General features: G+C 41.2%; 3 protein-coding genes across 5 annotated transcripts; 2 read left to right on the top strand and 1 right to left on the bottom strand.

Moving 5' to 3' along the window:
• Window positions 1–7,478: 7,478 nt before the first annotated feature.
• On the top strand, window positions 7,479–7,956 carry LOC108112435. The gene has a single exon (XM_017222281.2). It carries the CDS (start codon window positions 7,647–7,649, stop codon window positions 7,857–7,859), a length of 213 nt encoding a protein of 70 aa, XP_017077770.1. The 5' UTR covers window positions 7,479–7,646; the 3' UTR covers window positions 7,860–7,956.
• Window positions 7,957–8,283: 327 nt separating this feature from the next.
• LOC108113183 (transcription activator MSS11) lies at window positions 8,284–21,134 on the bottom strand. 3 transcript variants are annotated; one of them, XM_017223708.2, is made up of 7 exons: window positions 21,002–21,134; window positions 19,479–20,043; window positions 14,321–14,622; window positions 13,302–13,374; window positions 12,079–13,235; window positions 10,774–11,347; window positions 8,284–10,223 (listed from the first exon to the last, which is right to left on the bottom strand). In XM_017223708.2, exons 2-7 carry the CDS (start codon window positions 19,609–19,611, stop codon window positions 10,057–10,059), a joined length of 2,406 nt encoding a protein of 801 aa, XP_017079197.2. In that variant the 5' UTR covers window positions 19,612–20,043; window positions 21,002–21,134; the 3' UTR covers window positions 8,284–10,056. The 3 variants fall into 3 exon arrangements, with proteins under 3 accessions (XP_017079197.2, XP_017079198.2, XP_017079199.2); XM_017223709.2 differs by having other exon boundaries at window positions 19,479–19,962; XM_017223710.2 differs by lacking the exons at window positions 19,479–20,043; window positions 21,002–21,134 and adding an exon at window positions 20,810–20,969.
• Window positions 16,936–17,382, top strand: LOC108113184. The gene is made up of 2 exons (XM_017223711.2): window positions 16,936–17,168; window positions 17,230–17,382. The coding sequence occupies exons 1-2, from the start codon at window positions 16,957–16,959 to the stop codon at window positions 17,330–17,332; spliced, it is 315 nt and encodes a 104-aa protein (XP_017079200.1). The 5' UTR covers window positions 16,936–16,956; the 3' UTR covers window positions 17,333–17,382.
• Window positions 21,135–23,379: the final 2,245 nt, after the last annotated feature.

Raw genomic sequence — 23,379 nt, 5'->3', positions numbered from 1 at the left:
GGGATAACACTTCTTGAGTTATTCCCTTTTAGTGTAAGTCTTCTTAAGTACCTTAATCTCAAATAGGTTATAGTTCGGTTTGTTATTATAGTTACATCAACTTCTAAGCAACTTCATGTTACACAAACTGTTAGAAACCTTATTATTATGATTCATAATAGTTTTTCATTTCTACAGGCTTTCGTTATGATGTTTTCAAAAGCGAACAAAGAAGAAAAGGCCTTATAGAAACATAGATCATTTACTTACTTCCATTAGGTGGTGCTATTATAGTAAAGACATTCCAACTAAACTTCCCTAAAACTCTGAACCAGACTGCTGTTGTGATATACTCGGAAGTGCGTGTGTGTGCGGCAATTTATGCGGCAAAACTCCACTAATTTCTCATAGCCATATCCTGCGACTGACTGCTTCCTCCCCTTCCTCCGACAACCGACAACCGACAACCTACAACCGACATCCCACATCCCGAATCCTAGATTCTGCTCCCCAGCCCTTTTCCGGATCCTGGCTTGTAGCCTTTTCTGTTTTCGCTTTGTGTACTTCACAAGCGAGAATCGCTGGCCATATATTTATTTGCCTGTATTAAATGTCTTTTTGGCAGTGATATTCGTCCCCCGCCCGCCGAACAGATTGCCGGAATTGCGTCTGGCACTGCTGACAACAAGCGCTGTCCGGGATTCAGCTGGCCTGCTCCTGCTCTAGGAGGCTGATGGCCCGCATGGCCATTATCTGACATCTCTAAAGTATATGTAGTGGCTGAGAGGTAAACTTTCGCTATTTCACGTGGCTGACGATGATGACTTCTCCTTCAATTCTCTTTGAGCCATTATCTTTTGATTATTTCATTTCCTTGGTCGCACAGGAGCCGCAGAAATAAAAACAATTTATATTCTCCTTTGTGGCCAGAGCGGAGCTCCCAAGTGGCTGGCTGTCTGTTGTCCTGGCAAATTATGAAGAGCGTCAAAAGGTGGCCCTCTAAGCCAGGTTAAGGCCAGTCAGCCGGACTACTAGGCCAGCTTTGGGCAACCTTTTCGTTTAGCCAGCAATCAACTTTGGCAACTCTTTCAATTTGTTTGCCACGCGTGTGTGTGGGCGTACGTGCTACCCATTCCCTATCCCTGTTCCCTGTTACCAGCTTCCAGTTTCCAGGACCAAGCTTCCTTTTTAGACCTTGAGTGACTTCTTGTTTAGTTGGCAGTTTTCAAAACAGATCCAGCCAACTTTTTTCCAGCCCAAATTGCTTACAAAGTGTTTTTCCTCGGTCCGGGTTTTTTTTTTTTTACTTTTGGGTCGCAAGAAATAAACGGCTAAGCAGTAAATCTTTGTCGGTTTAGGTTATTGAATATTTCATGCCCGAGTTGATTTATTATTTATTTCTTTTTAATGCCCGCCGAAGGTCAAGAAAACAGTTCGCTTTCGATGAACCCGTTTTATGGTCATTATATGGGGCGAAAGTGAAGGCGAACGCCCGAGGAGCCGATCGTCTCCCCATTGTCCGTGCAGCGGAAATGCCATCTCCGAATACGACCCGCCCCCCTTTCCATTGTTTGCTGTGGGCGGGTCCAAAAAGAGAAGAAACTAGTATAACAGGACATCAGAATACCAAAAAGCCAGGACAACGAGCGGACACAGAAGGAGGGAATTAGGTGGAGACGGCATAATTAGAGCACGGCCAGCACTCGGCGCTGCAAGCCTAATGAGTTTGGTTCGGCTTTTAGCGCTGCGTTTGATGGCAATTGCACGGCGCTTCCCATTGTCATCGCATGGCCATGGGGAGTTCCCGAAAAATCAGTGGGCCCCTTCATACTCAATAATGCACGCCGCAGCCCCAGTCCCCGAAATCCGGACTTTACCCGCCCAGCTCAGCCCAACCAGCCTGGCCTTTTGTTTGCCGTTGTGGCGAGCGGTCGAGCAAGAAACGCGCAGTAGGGTGGTTCAAGATTTAAGAAATAAAAATAATTTAAATAAATAAATGGTTAAAACAGATGATGCTGCTAAAGTCAAGGACTTAGTTTTATTGGTTTAGCATTGAAATTAAAAATTGGTTTGAAAAATAAGAAATTGCATCTTAAAATCATAAACATATTTGTAATAAGTGGTTAATAAATTTACTACTTAAATATTTAATAATCAAAGCAAAAGTGATTTCTTAACTTTTGTCCTAAAATTAATTTACCAAGCAAAGTGAACCACCCTGTTGTAGTGATGGCACAACTCTGGCAGGAAGGACATGGGATGGCAGGACCAAAATCCGTGACTGGCGGCCTCCATTCGGAGCTCCGTGGGGGATTCTGCCTGTCCACAAAGTGCTTCCTGCAGCCCGGCTAGTCTGCAGGATATTGAAGTCAGGAGCGGGACAAGGAGCAGCTCAAAAAAAAAAAAAAAACGGGTACACAGCAAAGTCCACTCACGTCCTTGCTGAACTTTCACCCTTCGCCACTGCCGCTGCCGCTGCAACAGTTATTATGTTTGCATATCTCGGAAAATTCCATGTATTTTGCTTTAGTTGAGACTGTTAAATATTAATAAATCCTTTCCAGTCAAAGCTGGGTTTTTGCATCGGAAAATGCTATTCAAATGGCGGCAGAAACGGCAAAAAAAAAGGGGGGAAAAGTTTTCCGCAACAATAGCTGCTTGTTTTTCTGAGTGTCTGCGCCTGGGTGTGTTTGCATTTCTCCGGATGGATGGATATGTACTGGGGAGTGCGTCTGTTTGGGGGTCCTTATGTAAATCGGTCGTTGTTCCTTTTAGCACTCCGAGCTCGTCCTCTGCTCACTTGTTTTTTGTGCTACCAAGTGTTGAGTGTTTTGTTATTGAAGCATATTTTCCTCATTTGTTCTCCAGTAGCTGCCTCCACCGAATTGTTGTTAGTTAAACACCACCAACAGCCACCAGGAAGAGGGTTTCTAAGGTGTATGCACAACTTTTCACTCCCGAACACTGAACCCTTTCATAAGGGACAAACCAAAAAATAAAGGGCTTAATGTGTGTATTCGCTAAAAGCTTGTTACTGTTCATGGCAACCGTGGGGTTGGAATGGCAACGGCTATGGCGGTGGCGGTGGCGGTAGGTCCTGGCCGGGAACAATTGGTAGGCTGTGTATTAAAAGTTTTACGGGCTTAAACTTTCGCCATCAAACTTGTGGCAGTCGCATAAAATGTTGCTACTACCTCTGAGCCTAAAAGTATGCACACCAGCCCACCAGCACACCAGCACACACGCCGGCACAACAAAGCCAACTTAACACACAATTGCGCTTTTGCATATTTGCGCCCTACTACAAAACAAACAAAATTCCGCGAGCCAAATCAACAGGAGAGCAGCCGGAAGAAGGATTTGGGGCCAGGGCTTGGCACTTCGAACCAGGTCAAGAGCTGTTAACTTGAAAATTACACAATTTGTGCATTTTGCAATGGAATTAGCGCTTAAAGTGCTCGGAAATACGCCAAACCACAGCTCTTAAAAATTAAAAACCCACTAGAAAGACTAGTAAACAAAGTCAGATAATTGCCAAAAAGTCGGTAAACAATGGGACACTTGACTGATCACTCCACATTTCTGTCGTATCAGCCACAATATTTTGGGTACTTGAAATCTACAGAGACTGAGTGCAAAAACCAGTAACAAAATGGCAGCCAATGCCAACCAGTTCATAATTGCTGACAGTAATTAAGGAAAGTGTGGAAAAAGTGACTGTCACTTGGTAAATACCCTTTGGGGGGGACTACAAACAACGGGGAGAGTGGACCAGATTTGTTTGCCCCAGCGGTTTCCGACCGAGGGGAGGTGGAAAGACCCAGCTGAAAGGCATTCCTCAACAGAGGCATTACACAAAGGTCCACAAAGCCAGTGACCGACAAACTGTTTGCACTGGCCGAATCACCAAGGAGTTTCTAATATAAAGTCAGTTGTTGGTTTACACTCAGCACAATGGGATTAGCGGTGGAAGTGTACCCTATAATCAGATTATCATCCTTATGGTGGAAGAGTTAGTTATTAAGAAGTTAAGAATTCGTAGTCAATAAGTTGGAATCTGTCACAGTTACTCTGGATTTTTCTACATTTAAATACTAACTTGATAAAGATTAAAATTATAACTCTTATACCCGCAGATATTCTAAGATAATCAAAAAGATTAAACTAACTGAAGATTAATAAAAAGGAAACCTAATTGCCATAACTTGAGATAATCTTCGATATTACTTATATTTTCTTCTCATATCTGCAGCGTTTTGATCTGCTTTGCACTGCCCTGAAACTATTTCGGTCGCTCCCCCACAGCTTTTAAATGGCAAACCTGAGCAGATACTAGGTGGGTGGTTGGTTGAGGGTGGCAGATGAAGATTAATTTGTATGTTCACCTTTCGGATGCCACTTGAAGAGTCGAAAGGCAGAGGAGATCCGGCACAAAGGCACAGTCACGGCCATCAGCTGCTCATCTCGGAGCCCTGGCCACTGCCTGCTGGGTGGCCTAAGGTATCAGAGAGGCAGAGGCACGGGTTCGGGTATGGAGACGGGTACAATGGGGCGTTAAGCATTTGTGAGATTCTTGTTCGGGGCCAGACACAGTGCCAAATGAATGATGAATGCTCGCCAAAGAGCTGCTTGTTACCCTCAGCTAGTGGATTCTGTTAAATGTGCTATGAAAAGTCGTTGCTAAACTGCTTGTATGAACTGCGATTTATGCGATTTCTCACTTTCGTCATGTTAAAAGAGTAATGTATTTAAATTCGAAGCTGTTGATATTATATTTATTAATATTAAGAACGGAATTTGTTTCAATTTTTAGTCGACAAAGCCGTAGGTCTTTGAAAACTTTGAGAGCTTTTCTTTTTTGGGAGGTACTTTGAGTTTGCAAGAAAATGTGCAAAATTCTTACTTTCCCTCATACTTAGGAATAAATTTATGTTTGTAACTTTAATAAAATCCTACTAAAAGAAAACTATAAAAGATATTTGTTCCGCCTGTTTCATAGCGAATATAAAATTGTTTAAAGAAACTTCTATAGTTCAGGTTTTAAAAAACTATTAATAAATCCTGAAAGCATAAAAATGTATATATATAGCCAAGCTAACTACTTCAAAGACTTAAGCTTAAAGGTGCCAAACTAGATTAATTGAGCCTTCGAGTCATTCAATCAATAATCCAATAATTTAATTTATGTGCTCTCGGATAGTGGATCAAAGGAGTTGAGTTGAGCTTAACCTGGAGGCCATCTGAGCAAATTTGCACGTGTCCTCAATACATACATCTTCTAATCTTCTAGGATTCCGAAGAGCGGGCAAACGGGAAAGCGGAAAGACGTCGCGGAATGCATTTTGCAATAATTTAACTTGAGTCATTTTGACCTAAATTGTGGCCTGCCACATCTTAGCGAAATGAAACCGCTTGCCTGAGGAGACTTTCATCTCGTATGCAGGTGTGTGAGATGAGGCTGGCTGTGTGAATGCTTACACTAATTAATGCGACACCTGCCTCATGTCACGTTCTAGTTAAGTTTTTTGTGTATTTGCAGATTTAATGAATGCAAGCGTTTTCAATTTTAATCCGCAAAAGCCGCAAAACTTTGGCTAGCCGCCATCATTAGCCGTTGTCAGGCGCCAGGCGTCAGCCTTGTCATTAAAAATGGCTTAAATGACAAGCAGGGGCGGTGGGAGATGGGAGATGGGAAAGCCCATTTCCGTTTTCCCATTTTCTATTTCCCGAGCCCCCCCTTCAGCACGTGTTTGGTGGGAAAACATGAAATGGGATGGCCGTTGGCTTGGCTAGGTTGATATTTTTGAACAAGAAGGGTCACAGGAGAAGGAGGTTCGAATTTGCCTTATTTAATAGTGACAGCCTGGAAATGCATTCTCTGCATTTAAAAGCCAAGCAGAGAGCTCCTTGAACTTCAAGAATTTCAAAGGCATATCGCTGAATGTAGTTCCATTAGCGGCAGGACCGCCCTCCCCCCAATCATCACTACCGGACTAGAAGGTATAATGGAAAATGCTGGGTTTCCATTAGCGCCCAGAATCGAAGCAGAGGCAGTAAAATTTAAAAGCGCTGTGCCTTTTGTTCTCCAACTTTCTCTCTTCTGCATCTCATTGAAAGGCATTCTCGCTTTCTCCGGCCAGTCCCTCCCTCCAGTCCCTCCCCCTCCGTGGCTTTGTGCCTGGCTTACTAGGGTTATGCCTGCGGGCTGATTCTATTTTGAAGGAGCACTGGCTCTAATGCAATATACTATACGAGTATACTATGCTATGAGAGTATGCTGTATGCCATGCTATGTGGGCTGTAACGAGGTCACTGCTTTGGGACAAAAGTTGTCAACTTGAAAATTACACATTCTGCAAATCTGTAAAAAATATTATATGTACGTACACGTACGCGTACACGTACGAGTGTGCAAGTGCAGGGGGCGTGGCCAGAGCCAACATATCTTTGACTTTCGCCAGGCACAGCAGCCAACTGCACAACTGTTGCCTTTATTTCGGCTTATCAGCCTGTAAAATGCGCAATTCAAATGCAAATGTGCAGCGTAATTAAAAATGTGCATTCCCCAACTCAGTTTCCCCGGTTATGGCCGGGCAGAGCCAATTTAAATATGTGTGTTTGCACACTCACACACACACATACTCGTGTTTATATGTATGTGGGAAATTTAGTTGGGACCTTCGGGTACCGAAGTGCCAGTGCCAGTGGCCGCTGGCCATAAAAAATAATAATGCAGAAAATGAACTCGGGAAGGGAAAAGTGGTTAAGGCTGAAATGCGATGCGGATCTGCCACTCCGACCCTTTGTTGGTTTCCTTTCAACGCCAACGTCGTCGTCATCGTCATCGTCATCGCTGGTTTCCGCAAATCGCTTTAAGCCGCACTATTCATTGCCTCTAACTGGGAGCGCTTTCCACCTGAAAGGGCTCTTGTAAATATTCAATTTCACACGTTCTATCAGCCACGTTCACCACCCACCCATCCACAAGCCCACTACCAACCGACCCACTGGCCAACCGACAAACCATCTAGCAGCTGTCAGCCAGTTTGGCCGCAAAAATCGGCTCTGCTCGGCTCGGAAAATAAAGTCGCACATATTTTCAAATAAAGCCGCCGTTATCACAAATTGACAGCAAAGTATTGTGCGGCCGACTACTTTGTCCCAACAGCACGGGCTGTTGGTTAGGGCTTGTTCCCGAAATGGCCAAATGGCTTTATGCGGTCAGACAACGGGACGGATACGTGATGGGGGGATTGGGTTATGGAAGGGAATGAAACGCCACGGAACCGAACGGGACGCGACTTCCGCTTCCGGTTACACAAACACACACGCACACACACACAAATACGTAGCTCTAAAGTACCCTGCGGTCGGCTGTCACTGCGATGATTGCGCTGCACACAGCCAGTCAGCTTTGGAAAACTAATAAACCCACCCATCCCAAAGCGCTTTATTTAACAATATTAAACATCCAATCTGCCACTGGCAATTTCCGCACTCGTATTGCTTTTGTGTGGCCTGTCACATAGGCCAAGGAATATTCAAAACCATTTTGATTGCCGATTAACGAGCACACACTCAAAATTCCAAAAAGCACAAGCCCAGGGCGTCATCGATTGCTTTTTAACCGACTTCCAACTACTCGAACCCGTTGATTGTATCCTGATATGGACGGAGGAGGGGACAACCAGCTGTCCGTGAGATCCTTCCGTAGGCATCCTGAAATCTATTCATACTATGTCAACGCTCCGGTCCAAGGCCTCCAAGGCCCTGATCACGCCCAAGGAGACGCAGTTGCCCTCCAAATCGCACTACACGCCTTGATCATAGCCGAACTCGCCGAGGATTCTGGTTTCGAGTCCGGCAGTGAAAGTGACTGAGCGAAAATGAAAACTTGGAAAAATAACTTCGGTAGTAGCTTTCTCTTCCCTGTGAATCATTATAGCATTAATACATAAAGATATGACTTCTTGTTGACTTCAATTATGTTTATTAGATTATGAACTAGGGAAACCAAAAGGGGGATATTGTTATGCTTTGAGCAAAGCTTAAAGTTAAGTTAAGGAAATTAGTTAAAAGGCTTACCGTTTCCTCTTTTCTAGCATCGAAGCCTATATATTCCTGGCAATTGATATGTAGCCATTAGAAATTAGTTTTCTTGATATTTGAGTTCCAATAAGTATGCCGATTTTCCAATTAGTTCATCGGATAGACACTGAATCGAAAACTAATGCAGCAACTTACCTTTTCTAAGAGGCTTAGCTCCCATTGAAATAAAACAGACACTGACGCAATGTTTCGAAATGCCTTAGTTGGGTTTCGGTTTATTCATGTCGATTTGATTTCAATTTGATTTCAAACACAAATTCAAATTCCATTTAAACACAGGGATGCTGGTGCATCAGTGTGCGAGTTGCAGATTAGTTGAGAGTTGTAGTTACATTTATTTTACACATACATAAATACGCATATTTGTATACATTTTTAATACGCTCGTCCAAGATGAATTTTTCTATTTTCTATTTATTTTTTTCTCATTGAATTTGTTATACGAGGATGCCCTTCCGTTTGCGTTTCTCTCTTGTGGAACATCAATAATAAATATTATGTTTGCTTGCATGGGTGTGTACGGTCGGTGTATACGGGTGTGAGTGTGTACGTATATGTTGCATTTTGATTTCATAGTTTCATATATAGTTCTATATAGTTCCGGTCGAGCTGGCTTATAAAGAACTCGCTCGTACCTATTTTGATTTGCTTATAATCGAAATTGTTTCTACTTTTCAAGTATATTTTTTCCGCTTAATTTAACCCTTCCGAATAAATCAAAGTTTATCACGCCTAAACTTGCTTTGAAATAAATGCTGTGTCTTTGCCGCCAGAAACCAAAACCAATAACTTTTCGGAAGTCGCTGTAAATTTTGAATTCACTGAATCTATTCGAGGGCTTCTAAGTATTATATATAGGGGGGTATAAGGGTATAGGGGTTACGTCTTAAAATTGTTATAACTACTCGATATGGTGTCTTTCTTTGCCAAGTTCAGCTTTGTTAAAACAACTTCCATACAGACTACATCATTATTCGATTCATAGATTACGTATAGTTTAATTTCAAAAGAAGCGCCAAACAATAACAGTTCATGCATGCAAACGAGAAACACTTTGTTTGTTTTTAATATCAAAATTAAAATATTACACACGTTGGTTCATTATTTGTCATTGTTCAGTTTTTTTCGTTATAGATTTTAGTTGCCTATATTTTTGTATAATTTTTTTTTTTTTGCGCTTGGCTTTCTCCTTTTGTTGAATGCATTGAAAACGCCACACGCTTTTGTCTCAGTCGGGAAATAATCTTCAAACTGAACTCAATACACACCTGGGTATAGATATAGGTATAGATATAGATATATGTATATATATATATATATATGTTTCTGTTGTGGTACATCTATAAATTCATTACGATTGCTACTGCTGTATACATTTAATGGTTTCGATTTCGTTTTCGCTTTCGCATTCGGGCTTCGATCAACTACATTGTGGAGAGAGAGATGAATTCAGATTCTTATAAAATGCATAAACATTCAGCTTAAGTCTAGACTGCCCCTCAACTGAGGTATCCCTCGTCCTTCTCTCTGGTCGGTTTAGATCAATATATATATATATATATATAGAGTTTTATACGAATATAATATATGCTTGCTGATAGGTTTCGTTTTTAGAGAGTGCTCGGGGCACTCGTGATAGGGAGGGCTTTACACTGAAATCCATACAATTTATATTGAGTTGAGTTAGTTGAGACCTTGAATATGGGCAATATGAGAGCGAAATCCGTTGTGCGGTGAGTGTGAGAGCTCCACTCGGTTCGATTCCTATGGCTGGCTGCAGTTGTGGCTTCGGTTTCAAAATTTAAATCACGATTCGATCTATTCAAAAACTCCCACACCTCATGCCTAAAACCCGCCGCAGGGGTGTTGCACCTGGCACCTGGCACACCTGACACCCGGCACCTGGCACCCCGCTCAGCTCCACTTCGCGGCTATCCTTGCACCAACTTACAGCACAAACCCGTAACCTCAGTAACCAGTCGCATCGAATAGATCCGGCAGGACCAGCGGTGGGCAATTGTGCGGACTGCAGGTGACGCTCGGCATCTCGTCGGGTGTCACGGCATCCGTGCAAATGCACTGCAGACAGTTGCCCGTATCCTGTGGCAGAATGTCGCCAATTTTATACAGTTTGCCTGCAACAACAACGACGGAACCAAGTTCGATTTGCAGTTTAGATGGGATTAGGAAGTGAGCAATTGTGACGAGCAGTAATAAAATACAGGGGCGGAGGGCGTGCTGATTTCGTTACACAGAGAAGCAAATTTGACATATCTTAATATAAGGAATTTTCGTTGTTTTCACCAACAATTTAAAATGCTATATAAGACCCTAAGACTCATGGTAACTTAGAATAAAATATGAATAACTATAGCTCTGATTTTTGGAAAAGTAAGTATGGTATTACCTAGTTTAAGAGTTCTTAGAATGAATATCAACAAAGACATTTTCTAGTAATGATAAAGTAAAAGAATCTTTCTTCTTTGGTTTTAATGGTTTTTACTTTTGTTCGTACAGTAAAACCTGCCATTAACAACCCTACGGAGTATTCAAAGTTTAAAATATCCAATTCTATGATTTCTAACAAATTTGAACAATTAGCGTATTGACCACAAATGCCAAAGGAATATTTATTTCTCTGTGTAGCTCTAATCTCTTTGGACCTCCGTTGACTTGGTTGCTTACCCAAAACATTGCACATACGCCCTGGTGCCAGCGGCGTTGTTGTTATAATCGTTGTCAGGGTGTACGGCGGAACAACAGGGCTCTGCTGAGGTTGATCCTGATTGCTGATGCTGCTGCTGCTGCTGCTGATGCTGATGCCACTGGCTGCCTGTGGGTCCATTGTTGTCCCTGCTGCTCCATCCTCGTTGTTGGTGTTGCTCTTGATGCTGCTGTTGCCATTGTCGTTAACGCCTGACGTTCTGTTGCCATTTGCAATTAAATCCGTTTGGCGACGGGGATGCACATCAACTGCAGTTAGTGTAATGTCAATATTGACAACGCTCCCATTGAATTCGCTGCTGTAATCGTTGTACGAGCTGCGAAAGAAGACGGCATCGTTGCCATTGTCTTTGCTGATGCCCCTGTCACTCTTGTTGGCCATGCCAACATCATCGATTATTGTCGATGCCGGCGTTTCCTGCTCCACGTTATCGTCAAGCGAGTTTGTGTTGTCAGCATTCAGCTCGGTGGATGTCAGCCATCGATGGAAGGCGTCGTCGGGTTCCGCGTCAGGTCCATTGCGATCATGTTGCAGCTGTCCCCGTTGAGTAGAAAATAAAACGCAGACTGTTAATTCGACTTGACTGCATAGTAAATAATAAAGCAGCTCGAGCATGAAAAACCCCATTACGGGAAGCATTTCGGGCTCACTGGACACATCGAAAGCGCAAAGTTACAGCTCCTCGCTGGGGCAGCCAATGAAGTGGCAGTCGCCCAGAGCCTAATTGGGTAAGTTTCCCCCGGGCCCTTAAGGGCGCACACGAAAAGCACAAAAATAAGGCGCAATAAGAGCTGGTTTCGTGGTTCGAATCTTAAAATACCCTAAGCTCCTGACAAATGCAAGATAATACTTTTAGAAGAGCTAAAAGGCCTTGCTTCTTGGTCAGATTGTAGATGCTGGTTGTTGTTCCAGAAACATGCAACATTAATGAACCAAAACATATTATTACTTCTTAGCAAACGTAAGTTATGTTAGTTACTGACACCTTCTTTACCATTTTTAGACTTCTAGTAAAAGGGATAAGAGAGGTAACAAGAAGTGAAGAAATATGCATCTTAAAAACTTTAAAATCTTTCACTATTTCTATTTTGTTTTAAATTTTAATCTCAACAGCTAGTTCTAGTTAGTTTTTCTACTTCTTCAACGTTTTATGATGGATGTGTTTTTAGTAGCACTTTGCAAACTCGTAACCAACTCTATGATACCTTCTGCCAGGACACAAAGCCCGAAGGCTTTGGACCCTTCTCTCATGCTCCCCAACTCACATTTGTGGCTGCAACTGTGGCCCCGGACTTCTCCATCCCAGACAGCGTGCTTGTCAGCATTTCATTTGTTCCTGTCGCCGTTGTCGTTGTCGTTCTCGTTGTCGTTGTCGTGGTCGCAGACGTGGATGCCACTGTGGCAACTGCCCGGGTTGTCATCAACGCCTTGGCCGTGCTGCTGCTGCTGTTACTAGTTGGCCATTGTGTGGCAGCTGCCTTGGGCTGCTTTGTTGGCGGCTCTGGCAAAATATCGCTGTCGGTTTCCGCCTCATCAAAGTTTTTATCAACGGCCAAGTCGACGCTGGGTTCAACGGCTGCATCACCATCTGCCGTGGCTGCTGCTTTCGATCCAGCCTCAGATTCAGATGCGGACTCGGACGCCTTTTGTCGTGCCAACGCCTCTTGCTGCTGCTGCTGCTGCAGCAGCAGGCGCTGCTTCTCGTGCAGCAAGTGCTGCTGGTGGTGCTGGTGCTGGTGGTGCTCGTGCTCCTCGGTCTTGTAGTCGTAGTACAGCACGGCTGGCAAGTTTTCGGGGAAATTCAGGATTTTGCTGGCCGAATGCGGCTGCTGGTGAGGATGATAGTTATGTTGCGGGGGCGATGGTGGGGGCGCTGTCGAAGCTGGCTGCTGATAATGCGTTGCCTTTGCTGGCTGATTAACAGACAAAGCTGCCACATTCTGCTGCTGCTGATGTTGCGGCATTTTGTGTTGCTGCTGCTGCTGCTGCTCGTGTTTGTGTTGCTTGATTATATTGTAGTTGCCACCATCGGCGTTCTTGTGTTTCTGCTGGATCTGGAGCTGGAGCTGTTGCTTTATGGTGGACTTTTTATAATCCGGCTGCTTCTGCTTCTGCTTTTGCTTCTGCCGCTGGCTGTGGTAAACTTCGTAGTCATTAAAATTCTTTTGATTCTTGTGATGCTTATGCCGCTTGCCAACTTTCCTAGCCGCTTTATGCACTTTTGTTGACTTTCCCGTTGTGCTCTCTTGGCGATATGGATCTGAATAGTCACCATCACCGTCGCCATCGCCATTGCCGACGCCTTCGCCAACGCCAGAGCCACCACCAACACCACCACCAAGTCCAAGTCCAACGTTGACGTTGTGGCTGCCACCCGACACCGCCTCTCCCGCCGCCCTCACCTTGTTTACATTGGCCTTATCTGCGGGAAAAAGGCAAAAGTTTCTCGTTATATTATGCATGCCGGAAAAGCCGACGGAGAACTAACCGCACTTCTCCCACCAGCAGAAGATCTCGCCGTCCATGCAGAGACACACCTCGCAGGCATCGAGGCGGGGGACCTGGAAGAGGATATAGCACATGATTTAAATGTTTCCCTTCCGAGGGTTTTGGCCAGCAGACTGTTAGCAGGTGCTCTTGCGGCTTATATACAGATGTGGGTTCATATGCATATGAACCCACAACCAAACAATCAATCACTATGCCAGCCGATTTGATGGCTTTGTGCTACAATGAAAACGGGTGGGCAGAAGCCACATCTCGGTAGAGAGAGCAGGATGTCTGCTCTGGAGCTGGCAGCTGTAGATTGCCGGCATTCATATCATAACATCTGCCGTAACGAGCCACAAACTCAAATTATGCAATCTCTTTGTTCAATTACTAGAAATGTTCATCAGATTATGGTTATTCTGATGGCTATAGGATTCTGCATCTCTACAGATACTAAAAGGAATTTTTAGATGCACAAATTTTAAACAAATATTAAGACTGCACCAGGAGAAAAGCACAGTAAGTATTGATATTTCCGTATTCAGCCTTAGGTATGACTTGACCTTTAAGAGACCTTAGAATGAAACCTAAGTGCTTCTGGTAAAGTAGCAACATGTTCTGGAGTTTCAGTCCCACAAAAATGTAATCAAAGTATCTGTCGGTGTCACTCAATCTGAAGCTTTGATGTGTTAAGCTGTAATTTAAATCTGGTTTTAAGAAACATTTATTTAAAACTCATTTTTTAGCACATTTTAAGTCATCTACTTCATTTTGAAGATGTTTCTGTGACACTGAGATATGAGTACTTAATTAAAAAACTTATTTGGGACTTTTCTAAATATAAAAGGATTTAAATAATGACTTCAAACTCTGATCTAATACTTGATATTCTTATTCGTAATATCCCAGATTCAAAACCTACTTTCAGAACAAAATCAAAATCGAATTTCAATTCTGTCCAGTGTGCTTGGCTAAATGGAAAACCGATTTGAAATATCGCTCCTGACTTCATCCTACCTTCTGTCCGTGTGTGTACTTGTGGCCGTTGGTGAAGCACGCGGCTGCCCTGCTGCGCGGCTCTAGGTCCTCCTGGGTAGAGGAGGCGGCATCCAAGCCAGATCCCACTCCAATCCCTTGAGCTATGGGTGAGTCAGCATCCAAGGCGTTATCCTGTGCACCGCTCCCCCTCTGCTGCTGCAGCTCCGCGTCGCTGAGCATCTGCTGCGAGAGCAGACGAGCGTCGTACTTGGCCTGGGATTGGGCGGTGTCCAGGTCGTAGTTGAAGTCCTCGTGCTCATCTACATACTCAAAGGGCAAAGCTGCGAGAAGGCGAGAACAAATGCAAAATAATCCCATGCTTATTTGACTTTTCACATGAGAAAAAAGTCGAAAAAAACTAAATGTACATACTGTAGGGTGGACCCGTTTTGCATGTACCATAACTTTGGAAATGGAAGATAATATCTTATGAAGTGGAAGGTAGAGGTGTATCTTTTGCTCTTTAACTACAATAGCTTTACCTTCTTAGCTCTTCCTAATTCTAATTCATAAAAAATCATCGCCAAACTAGTAACTGAGGTGTACGGTTGATTTCATTGAAGTAAAGTAAAGCTAAGTAAGTTAAGTAAGCTAAGTAAGTTAAGTAAGTTAAGTAAGTTAAGTAAGTTAAGTAAGTTAAGTAAGTTAAGTAAGTTAAGTAAGTTAAGTAAGTTAAGTAATAGTTAAGTAATAAGTTAGTAAGTTAAGTAAGTTAAGTAAGTTAAGTAAGTTAAGTAAGTTAAGTAAGTTAAGTAAGTTAAGTAAGTTAAGTAAGTTAAGTAAGTTAAGTAAGTTAAGTAAGTTAAGTAAGTTAAGTAAGTTAAGTAAGTTAAGTAAGTTAAGTAAGTTAAGTAAGTTAAGTAAGTTAAGTAAGTTAAGTAAGTTAAGAAGTAAGAAGTTAAGAAAAGTTAAAGTAAGTTAAGTAAGTTAAGTAAGTTAAGTAAGTTAAGTAAGTTAAGTAAGTTATAAAGTTAAGTAAGTTAAGTAAGTTAAGTTAAGGTAAGTAAGTAAGAAGTTAATAAGTAAGGAATATAATGTAAGAGTAGAGTAGGTAAGTGAGGTAAGTAATAAAAGGAAGTAGAGTAGTTAAGTTAAGTAAGTTAAGTAAGTAAGTAAGAAGTAGTTAAGTAAGTTAAGTAAGTTAGTAAGTTAGTGTTAAGTGTTAAGTAATAAGTTAAGTAAGTTAAGTAAGTTAAGTAAGTTAAGTAAGTTAAGTAAGTTAAGTAAGTAAGTTAAAGTAAGTTAAGTAGTTAAAGTAAGTTAAGTAAGTTAAGTAAGTTAAGTAAGTTAAGTAAGTTAAGTAAGTTAAGTAAGTTAAGTAAGTTAAGTAAGTTAAGTAAGTTAAGTAAGTTAAGTAAGTTAAGTAAGTTAAGTAAGTTAAGTAAGTTAAGTAAGTTAAGTAGGTCAAGTAAGTTAATACAGTTACCATTGGTCCTATCAACGCAACCACATTACATTTAACAAAAAGTTTATGAACCAATTATAATTAAAACTTAATGTAAAATTCATCTATAATTTCGATTCACAAATTGTTCATTTTTATTTAATAGGCTTTTAATCATTAATCATTAATTTATTTACATAGGTAGTGGGTACGACTGCTGGCGACTTATTGTAAATAAAAATAGAGAGCGAATAAATTGAATAAATAATTAATTAATAAGAGTCGTGACTTGTACCCTTTAATAAAAAAGTTTATTAACAAAAAAATAAAATACAACAAATTATAGCTCTGCAAACGAATTGTAAATTACTTTTCAATTTGACTATCTTGGTTCTTTCCACGAAACTTAACGAAACTTAAACAAATATGCATATAACATCTCTGATCTTTGCACTTCCCCACTATCAGCATTTTAAGACCCAAAAAAGTCGTAAAATCTTGGGTAAAATCCACACTTAAATCAATTTCATTTTTATATTTGTCCATTATCAAAAGTCAGATTATGTACCCATCACCTAATATGTACCATTAGCGTACTAATAGATTACTTGCTGACAAGACCTTAGCCATAGATTTATTCAGATGCTTAGCTTACTTATACGAGGTGTGTTCAAAAAGTAAGGTGACTCTTCAAATTTCGCGAATTTCAAATTTTTCGATTATCGAAACCTTTTAGAAGTTATACGAGGTGTGTTCAAAAAGTAAGGTGACTTTTCAAATTTCAAATTTTTCAAATTTTTCGATTATCTTCAGTTTTGGGAACAAGAAAAAGTCACATGGGGCCAAATCCGGTGAATATGGTGGCTGAGGCATTATTGTGGTGTTGTTTTTGGCCAAAAAATCCAAATCCTTTGATCCATATTTTTCGATAGCAAAAAATCGCCGAGCTCGCAAAACAACTTGTAACTTTACGCCTCTCACAACCAAACAAAAGAGGATGTTCCATTGAAACTTGGTACAGATGTTAGGGAAGAGTGTACCAATATAACAAAACAAAAAAATCGATAATCGAAAAATTTGAAATTCGCGAAATTTGAAGAGTCACCTTACTTTTTGAACACACCTCGTATATGCATTCGATCTATGGGGGACTTGCTTTGATAGATAAGGCTTATAAAGCCTCACAAGTCGCTCAGCTTTTCAGTCAAAATTGTGTTCTGAAAGCTTTAAGATGCGTTTAGCTACTGTAGTTTGTTTAGTGATCGTCGTTCTACTGATTTCGGGCTCCGAGTCAGCCGTTTCAAGAGGCATCTTCAAGGATCCAGCCCATCCTGGAAAGTGTGTCGTCGCTGGCTTAGTCCTTGTAAAAGGTCAGATTGCCCGCCACCCACAAAGGTGTGAGAGAATTATTTGCGGAGACAACAGCCAAGCAGAGTTTCATTCGTAAGTTTAAAGACGATTAAGTCGTTATCAGAAAAATAACATTTCATGGAATTGAATTTAGATGCGGCGCCTATGGAATTCCCCCCGGTAAGAAATTCGGAAAATACACGGCCCCAAATGCTGATTACCCCGCTTGCTGTGATCGTGAAATTATCAATGCGTAATAAAAATTTTAAAAATTAGTAAAGATGAATAAAGTTAACTCTGAAATCAAGTCTTGCGAATATAAAATACCCGTTACTGTTTTAATCGTTAATAAATTTTTAAAATAATAATTTTGCTGGCAGAAACTAACGCAGATGAGGAATGTTTACCAACTGACAGTGACATCACCGCACATGTAGGGCCTTAGAATCGTCATGTTTTGATAAATTGTAAAATAATGTTACGATATGAAAAATTTTAAAAAACTGACAATAAATATTTAAGGTCAAACCAAAACATAAACCTTGATGATATGGACGCCAATGGTTTTCTCGTTCCGTTGGTATAAGATTAGGCGTGACTGAACATCTTTGAAATGTCAAGGTCTTTCAATCTTATAGTTCTTGAGATCTTAAAATTCGTACAAAAAGACGGAAATGGCTAAGTCTACTTGGCTATTGATCTTGATCTAGAATATTAATTAATAAGAGGGCCAGATAAGTTTCCTTCTACCAGTTACATAATATTAAACGAATACTTTATAACATTTTACTATATGATAACAGATATAATATTCATAAGTTAACCACACGTAATTCATAAACTTTACTTGCGAGCAGAAGACCTTAGCTATTATTGCTCCTAGCCCTAAGTTAGCTCTTAGTTTTAACTAATTCTTAGTCTTGGATAAATACAGAAATAAATGAGTAACAGATATAAAAGAAAAAGAAGAAAGAAATGTAACAGAAATTCACGTGTAATATTTTATAAGCGCAACCTATTGGTAGAACCGCATAGGAAATGGTTATGGACTTAGGAATGATGGTGTCGTTACAGTAAATGTATGACCTTAAAAACTTAATATTTTTTTAAATCGTAAAACAATGTTCCAATTTCAAAAATGTTTCCTAGATTTATGAGCCTTAACAAAAAAGATTTTAAGTGAAATCAAACTTTAAACATTATCATTATTTATGCCTCACTTTTTCGCAGGTTCTTTGCCTTTGAGTAGGCGCTCTGCTGCATTGTTAGAAACTGATTTCTTTTAAGATAGGAAACACTTTCTTCTATCTGTTGCATTCTTTTCGATGTAAGCAATATACCCTTTTACTTAAAGATGTCTATGCTCGAAGGTTGTACAACCTTATTAGTAGAAGGACATACATAGCTACTTGATTAGCAATAGTAAGGTATTGCTCTAGGTTACTCCCCATTTTAAAATTTAACTTAATAAGTTCTGAAAGAATAGTCTGATTTATAATGATAAGAGATACTAATAAACAAAAAAAATACATTCAAATTAAGAAATAAAAAGTTCTAACTTTAATAAGGGCTGGACATACTTTTCCTACTTGCAAGCTTTAGGAATGGGGTGCCCATTTCTATCCTAATATCTCAACCTACTAGCTATAATATTTTCCGATATCTAGGTGTTCATACAGACTGACAGACGGACACGGATTGATCAACAAAGCTAGAAGAGCACGTTTATCGATCTTAAATGTATATCGGGTTTTTGATGACAAATGCTTATTTTTTTTCTGTTTTTAAAGAGACCGCTAACTATAAATAAAACCCTTAACTTTGACTTTTGGTAATTTATCATTTTTGACGAGGTCCACCCTACTGTAAGCACACATAATGTAATCGGCAAGCTGTTGCCACCTTACATATGAAATTTTGGCAAAATTTCCAGAGGCCATAAACAGGCGCGTTGCTGGCATTTTATTATGCATATTTGATAAATTATCATAAAAATAAGAAGTGAAATAAATCACAGGCCACATAAAGGCAGGCACACTCGCATTCTGTATGTGTGTGTGTGTATGTTGTTTTATGGCAAACAGTTGTCATTAAATCAAAAGGCTGCACTCATTATGACATAAAAGCGGTGAGCGGGGAAAGGCGTAGCCCGACTGATGGCTGGTGACTGGCAAATGGAAAATGTGAAAACGTGAAATGTGAAATGGGAAAGCGCAAAGCGCTCATAAAAATTCAGAGTGAAACGCTTGCCGTAATTTATGTAATACAGATTTAATAAGGCTGTAAAATGAATTCTACGTTTTTATTCCGTCTGCTCTCCATAATTCAAGTCAAGCAATCAGCGGCAGAGAGTTGCTTAAGCCGAAGATGGAGGGAGTGCCCAGACATCCGCAGCAGACTCACCCTTGGTCCGGCAGAGTAATCCCAGTATGGTGGCCAGCAGAAGACAGGACCTCAAGGAATTGCCGTTCGTCATGCTGTCGCTCCTAATAATCCCAAGAAGAATCTCACTTTCGGCGGATTTCACGGATGGCATTGCACTTTACTTGCTGCACATTACTTGCACATTTTTTGCTCTTGCTCCTGGCTCTTTTTTTTGAGCTTTTGGCCAACACTCTCACACTCGCACTTACAGCAGCTGAATCGCAAGGATCCAGCAGGACAACCTTCAGCACTGTTTGTTCGCCGTTTTAGGTTGCTCCGATGTTTGTTTGCGCTCCTTCTGCGGCTCTGTTTACGTTAGCACTTTATACCTCGACAGTCGCTGTAGTAGTTGCTGTTTTTATCTCACTCGAGTTGTTTGTTATTTTTAGAATGCACACTTGTACCTTTTCATCTTGCCACTTGAGGGTGGAATGCTGCATTTACAATGCTGATGCTGCGCCTGCTAAATGTGGGCCCTCTTAAGTGGGCAACGATTTTCGCAGCCATGCCAATTTATGGAGGCTGAATGTAAATGGGAACTCAACTACTGCCATTAGGCCTCGCTTATATTGAATTTATTTCCCCGAGTTACTAATGGCGCAACTGTGATTCACTTTCCCCGGCCTTCTGCCTTCTGCCTTCTGCCTCCCAACTTCCCTTCGCTATCCTTTCTCAGAACTGGGGCTACGTGTCTGGTTGGTTGCGCGACGGTGGGGAAAACCCAACAAGTGTTTCCCCAAGAACGTGCCTTATGTAATCAGCGAAAGGAAGCTGCGGCAGCTGCGATTGCTACGTTCTGTGGTGGCCAATTTCGAATGAAATTGAATCCCATTAACTAATCATAAAGAAGTGAAAGCGGCTCGCAGCAGGCTGGCTCCGATAGGCGCCCATTCTCTGGTCCGAGTGTTTACCCAACGGCCAGGATAAATGCACCGTCAATCCATTTAATTTATGGCACAAGAGAAGCCACAGCTTAGCTTAGCTAACCAAATACCAACACTCGGCCAGGCAAAAGGGAGCCACCGGGAAATCCGTGCGAGGGCTGGGAAAACAGCAGGGAAAATCTAAACAGGAGGTTAAAGCGGAAATTCATTGCCAGTCCCGGCCACGTTTGAAGTGTGAGAAATTAGCGCCGTGCCAGCGGCAATACCAATCCCATTCACGATCCACGCACACACACACACACATACACCCACACCATCCGCACACCCACGTGACTGTCACACACATTGATAGATGAAACAAAGCTGGCTGGCAGCCATAACTTCTAATAAAGGCAGTCCGAGTGGCCGGGGTAATATTTAATTTACTTTTAATTTGCGACAATTTCCGTTCAACTTGATTGAATTCCGATTGCAGTGGCTGCTCGCTTAAATCGGCATGCCATGAATTATTCGCAGGAGCTTAATGGCCTTTAGTTTTTTCCCGGCTGCTCACTTTTCATTTATTTGCGATTAATTAATGGGAGCAGAGAGAGCCTGATATTGGGGGTCTCTAATTACATTTTATGTTAATTGAATGCACTTGGCACACGAAAAACTTCAAGTCGGACCGAACGGCTTCGGCGTCTGTCCGTCACACACGGCGGCTACGTGATAACTGAATCCTCTGTCCCGAGTCCTGCGACACTCTGCTCTCAACACTGCGACGCCACTGTTGCTACGGATGCTGAGTCCTTTGTATTTATTGCACACAGAACAGCAGCCGCCAACAACTCAATCTCTTCTGGCTGCTCTCTCGCGCGAGAGAGAGTGGGAGAGCTCTCTTTCCGCTTTTATGAATGAGTTGTGCGCAATAAACACAGCTGGAGCAAGGAGCAGAGAGCCAAGTATAACATAGTACTGTTAGCCAAAATGTTACTTGCCGGATTCATGCAAATTGCATTAAAGTGAATCAGTTATGTGCCGTTATCCTGGCCTTTTCGCAGCAAATTGCATTTGCCTCGCCGCCACTTTGGCGGCAGCGCCTTTAGGCCTTGTTGGCCTGCATTTACCGCCTGAAATTGCATTGCCCCTGCCCCCAGGATAATGCAAAACAATATCAGGCGCCGGAGCCGAGATTGTCACCTGCGTTTTCGCTTTACTTTATTTACATTGCACGGAGAAAAACATATCACTCGGGATGGAAGTCACTTTCTAGTTCCTCATTGTTATTCCTTGCAAACTGCGCGGAGTTAGTGTATATTTCAGGGGTCAAACTAAACATAGTTAAAATAGGTTTCTTAAAAAGAAATGCTTAAAAACTAAGTCTCTGTCTGATCATTCACCTATGACTATCCCCTAAGGTTATATTAATAAAATGTAAAGGAACATATCCTAGACATTATGTACACATAGAAAGTTAATCCATTATGGCTTGACTTTTAATTTCTTACAATTATTCGTTTTTTCAATCAAAGGAACTATGTAAAGAAAATGTTTTCTTCGGCTTGTCATGTTTTGGGCAACCAAAGGCTTAATTTATTGTTTAAATTTGATTAAATGTTAAGTAATGTTTTTAAAGTAAAGTCTTTATAAATAAAACCACTTAGGCTTTTGCACAATAATCTAATGTGATAATGCCCAAAAGCATCTGTTATGGTAAACAGAACTAAATAAAGTCTTCAACTACTCAACAACATATTACTTTTCTGTTACTAAACTACCACTTTCTGTAACTAAACTAACAATCAATACCTGAAGTCATTTTAACCAGCAATTAATTTGAATTTCTAGCTATCACATGACTAAAATCAATTTAAGAACTATAAATTGTATAAGAAAATATCTTAAGTATACTTTCAAAGCATTTATAGAATATACCAAGTACACATACTCAAAAAAAACTATTTTATCTGCTTATTTTGATTTGAAAGACTTAAGAGACGAAAAACATAGAAAGCTTTCCCGATTTATCGATGATATTGTCGACAGGCACTCATGCACGGCAATATAAACTTCGTTGCTTAACCTGACAAAGATTATATAGTCTTCATAGTTTCCGAAACTTTATGAATTTACGTTGAATTACATTTTTGATATCTGTTCCGCGAGGGAGAACGTTGTGCAGGACGTGCGGCTTGACAGCACCACCGCCACCACCACCAACAGCACCAGCACCAGCACCACATGTTAAAGTTCAGGCTTAAGCACCGGGAGTAAAGTGTAAATATGTAAATGACAAAAGCCGGGCGCACACACTCAAGGACACAGGGGCTGTCAGGACTGTGAGGCCGTTGAGTGACATGCGATGTTGCTGCCGCTATTGCTGCCACTGTGAAGCTTGTTAGACATTACAATGCGTGTTTGTGCCAGGATAACTGTCAACAGTTGCCGTTGAAATCGCTGCTTCCTCTCCTTTCTTATTCTCATTCTTATTTTTCTTATTTTCAAGTTTGCTAATTTCTTTTGTACATTTTCGAGACGCCTAACAACGTCATGCATTAACCTGAAATAACAATGGCCCGTGCTAACTAGAGGGCCAGTCACCATGTCACCATGTCAGCATGTTCCTCGGATCACGTGCAACAGTTGTTGGCGATGGAAGGCGGCAGATGAATCATGACCAAGGAGTTATTTGGCATGTTAAACACACCGAACGCAATCAATTCATTTCCGACCATATGAGAAATGCCAATTGACCCACTCCGAAAGCCGAATATTTATGTGCATGCAAATTGGTTTCGACCCTCGCCCCCTGGGAGAGTCATGTGGGCTGTGCTAAATATTTATATCGTTATGGCTAAACAATAAGCCCAGCTGACAGATGATGCCGATCCGATATGAATATAGTGTTTGCCAAAGCAATTATCTTGTTTCCCCACAAATGTGCAAATTAATCGGAATCATAATAAGCCGAGAGCGATATGAAAAGCATTATTTAAATACTTAACTATTTATTA

The sequence above is a fragment of the Drosophila eugracilis genome, unplaced genomic scaffold, assembly GCF_018153835.1.
Source record: "Drosophila eugracilis isolate 14026-0451.02 unplaced genomic scaffold, ASM1815383v1 contig_90, whole genome shotgun sequence".
Classification (NCBI taxonomy): domain Eukaryota; kingdom Metazoa; phylum Arthropoda; class Insecta; order Diptera; family Drosophilidae; genus Drosophila; species Drosophila eugracilis.
The sequence above is the reverse complement of the archived record's forward strand: the minus strand, read 5'-3'. Positions and strand labels throughout refer to the sequence as shown.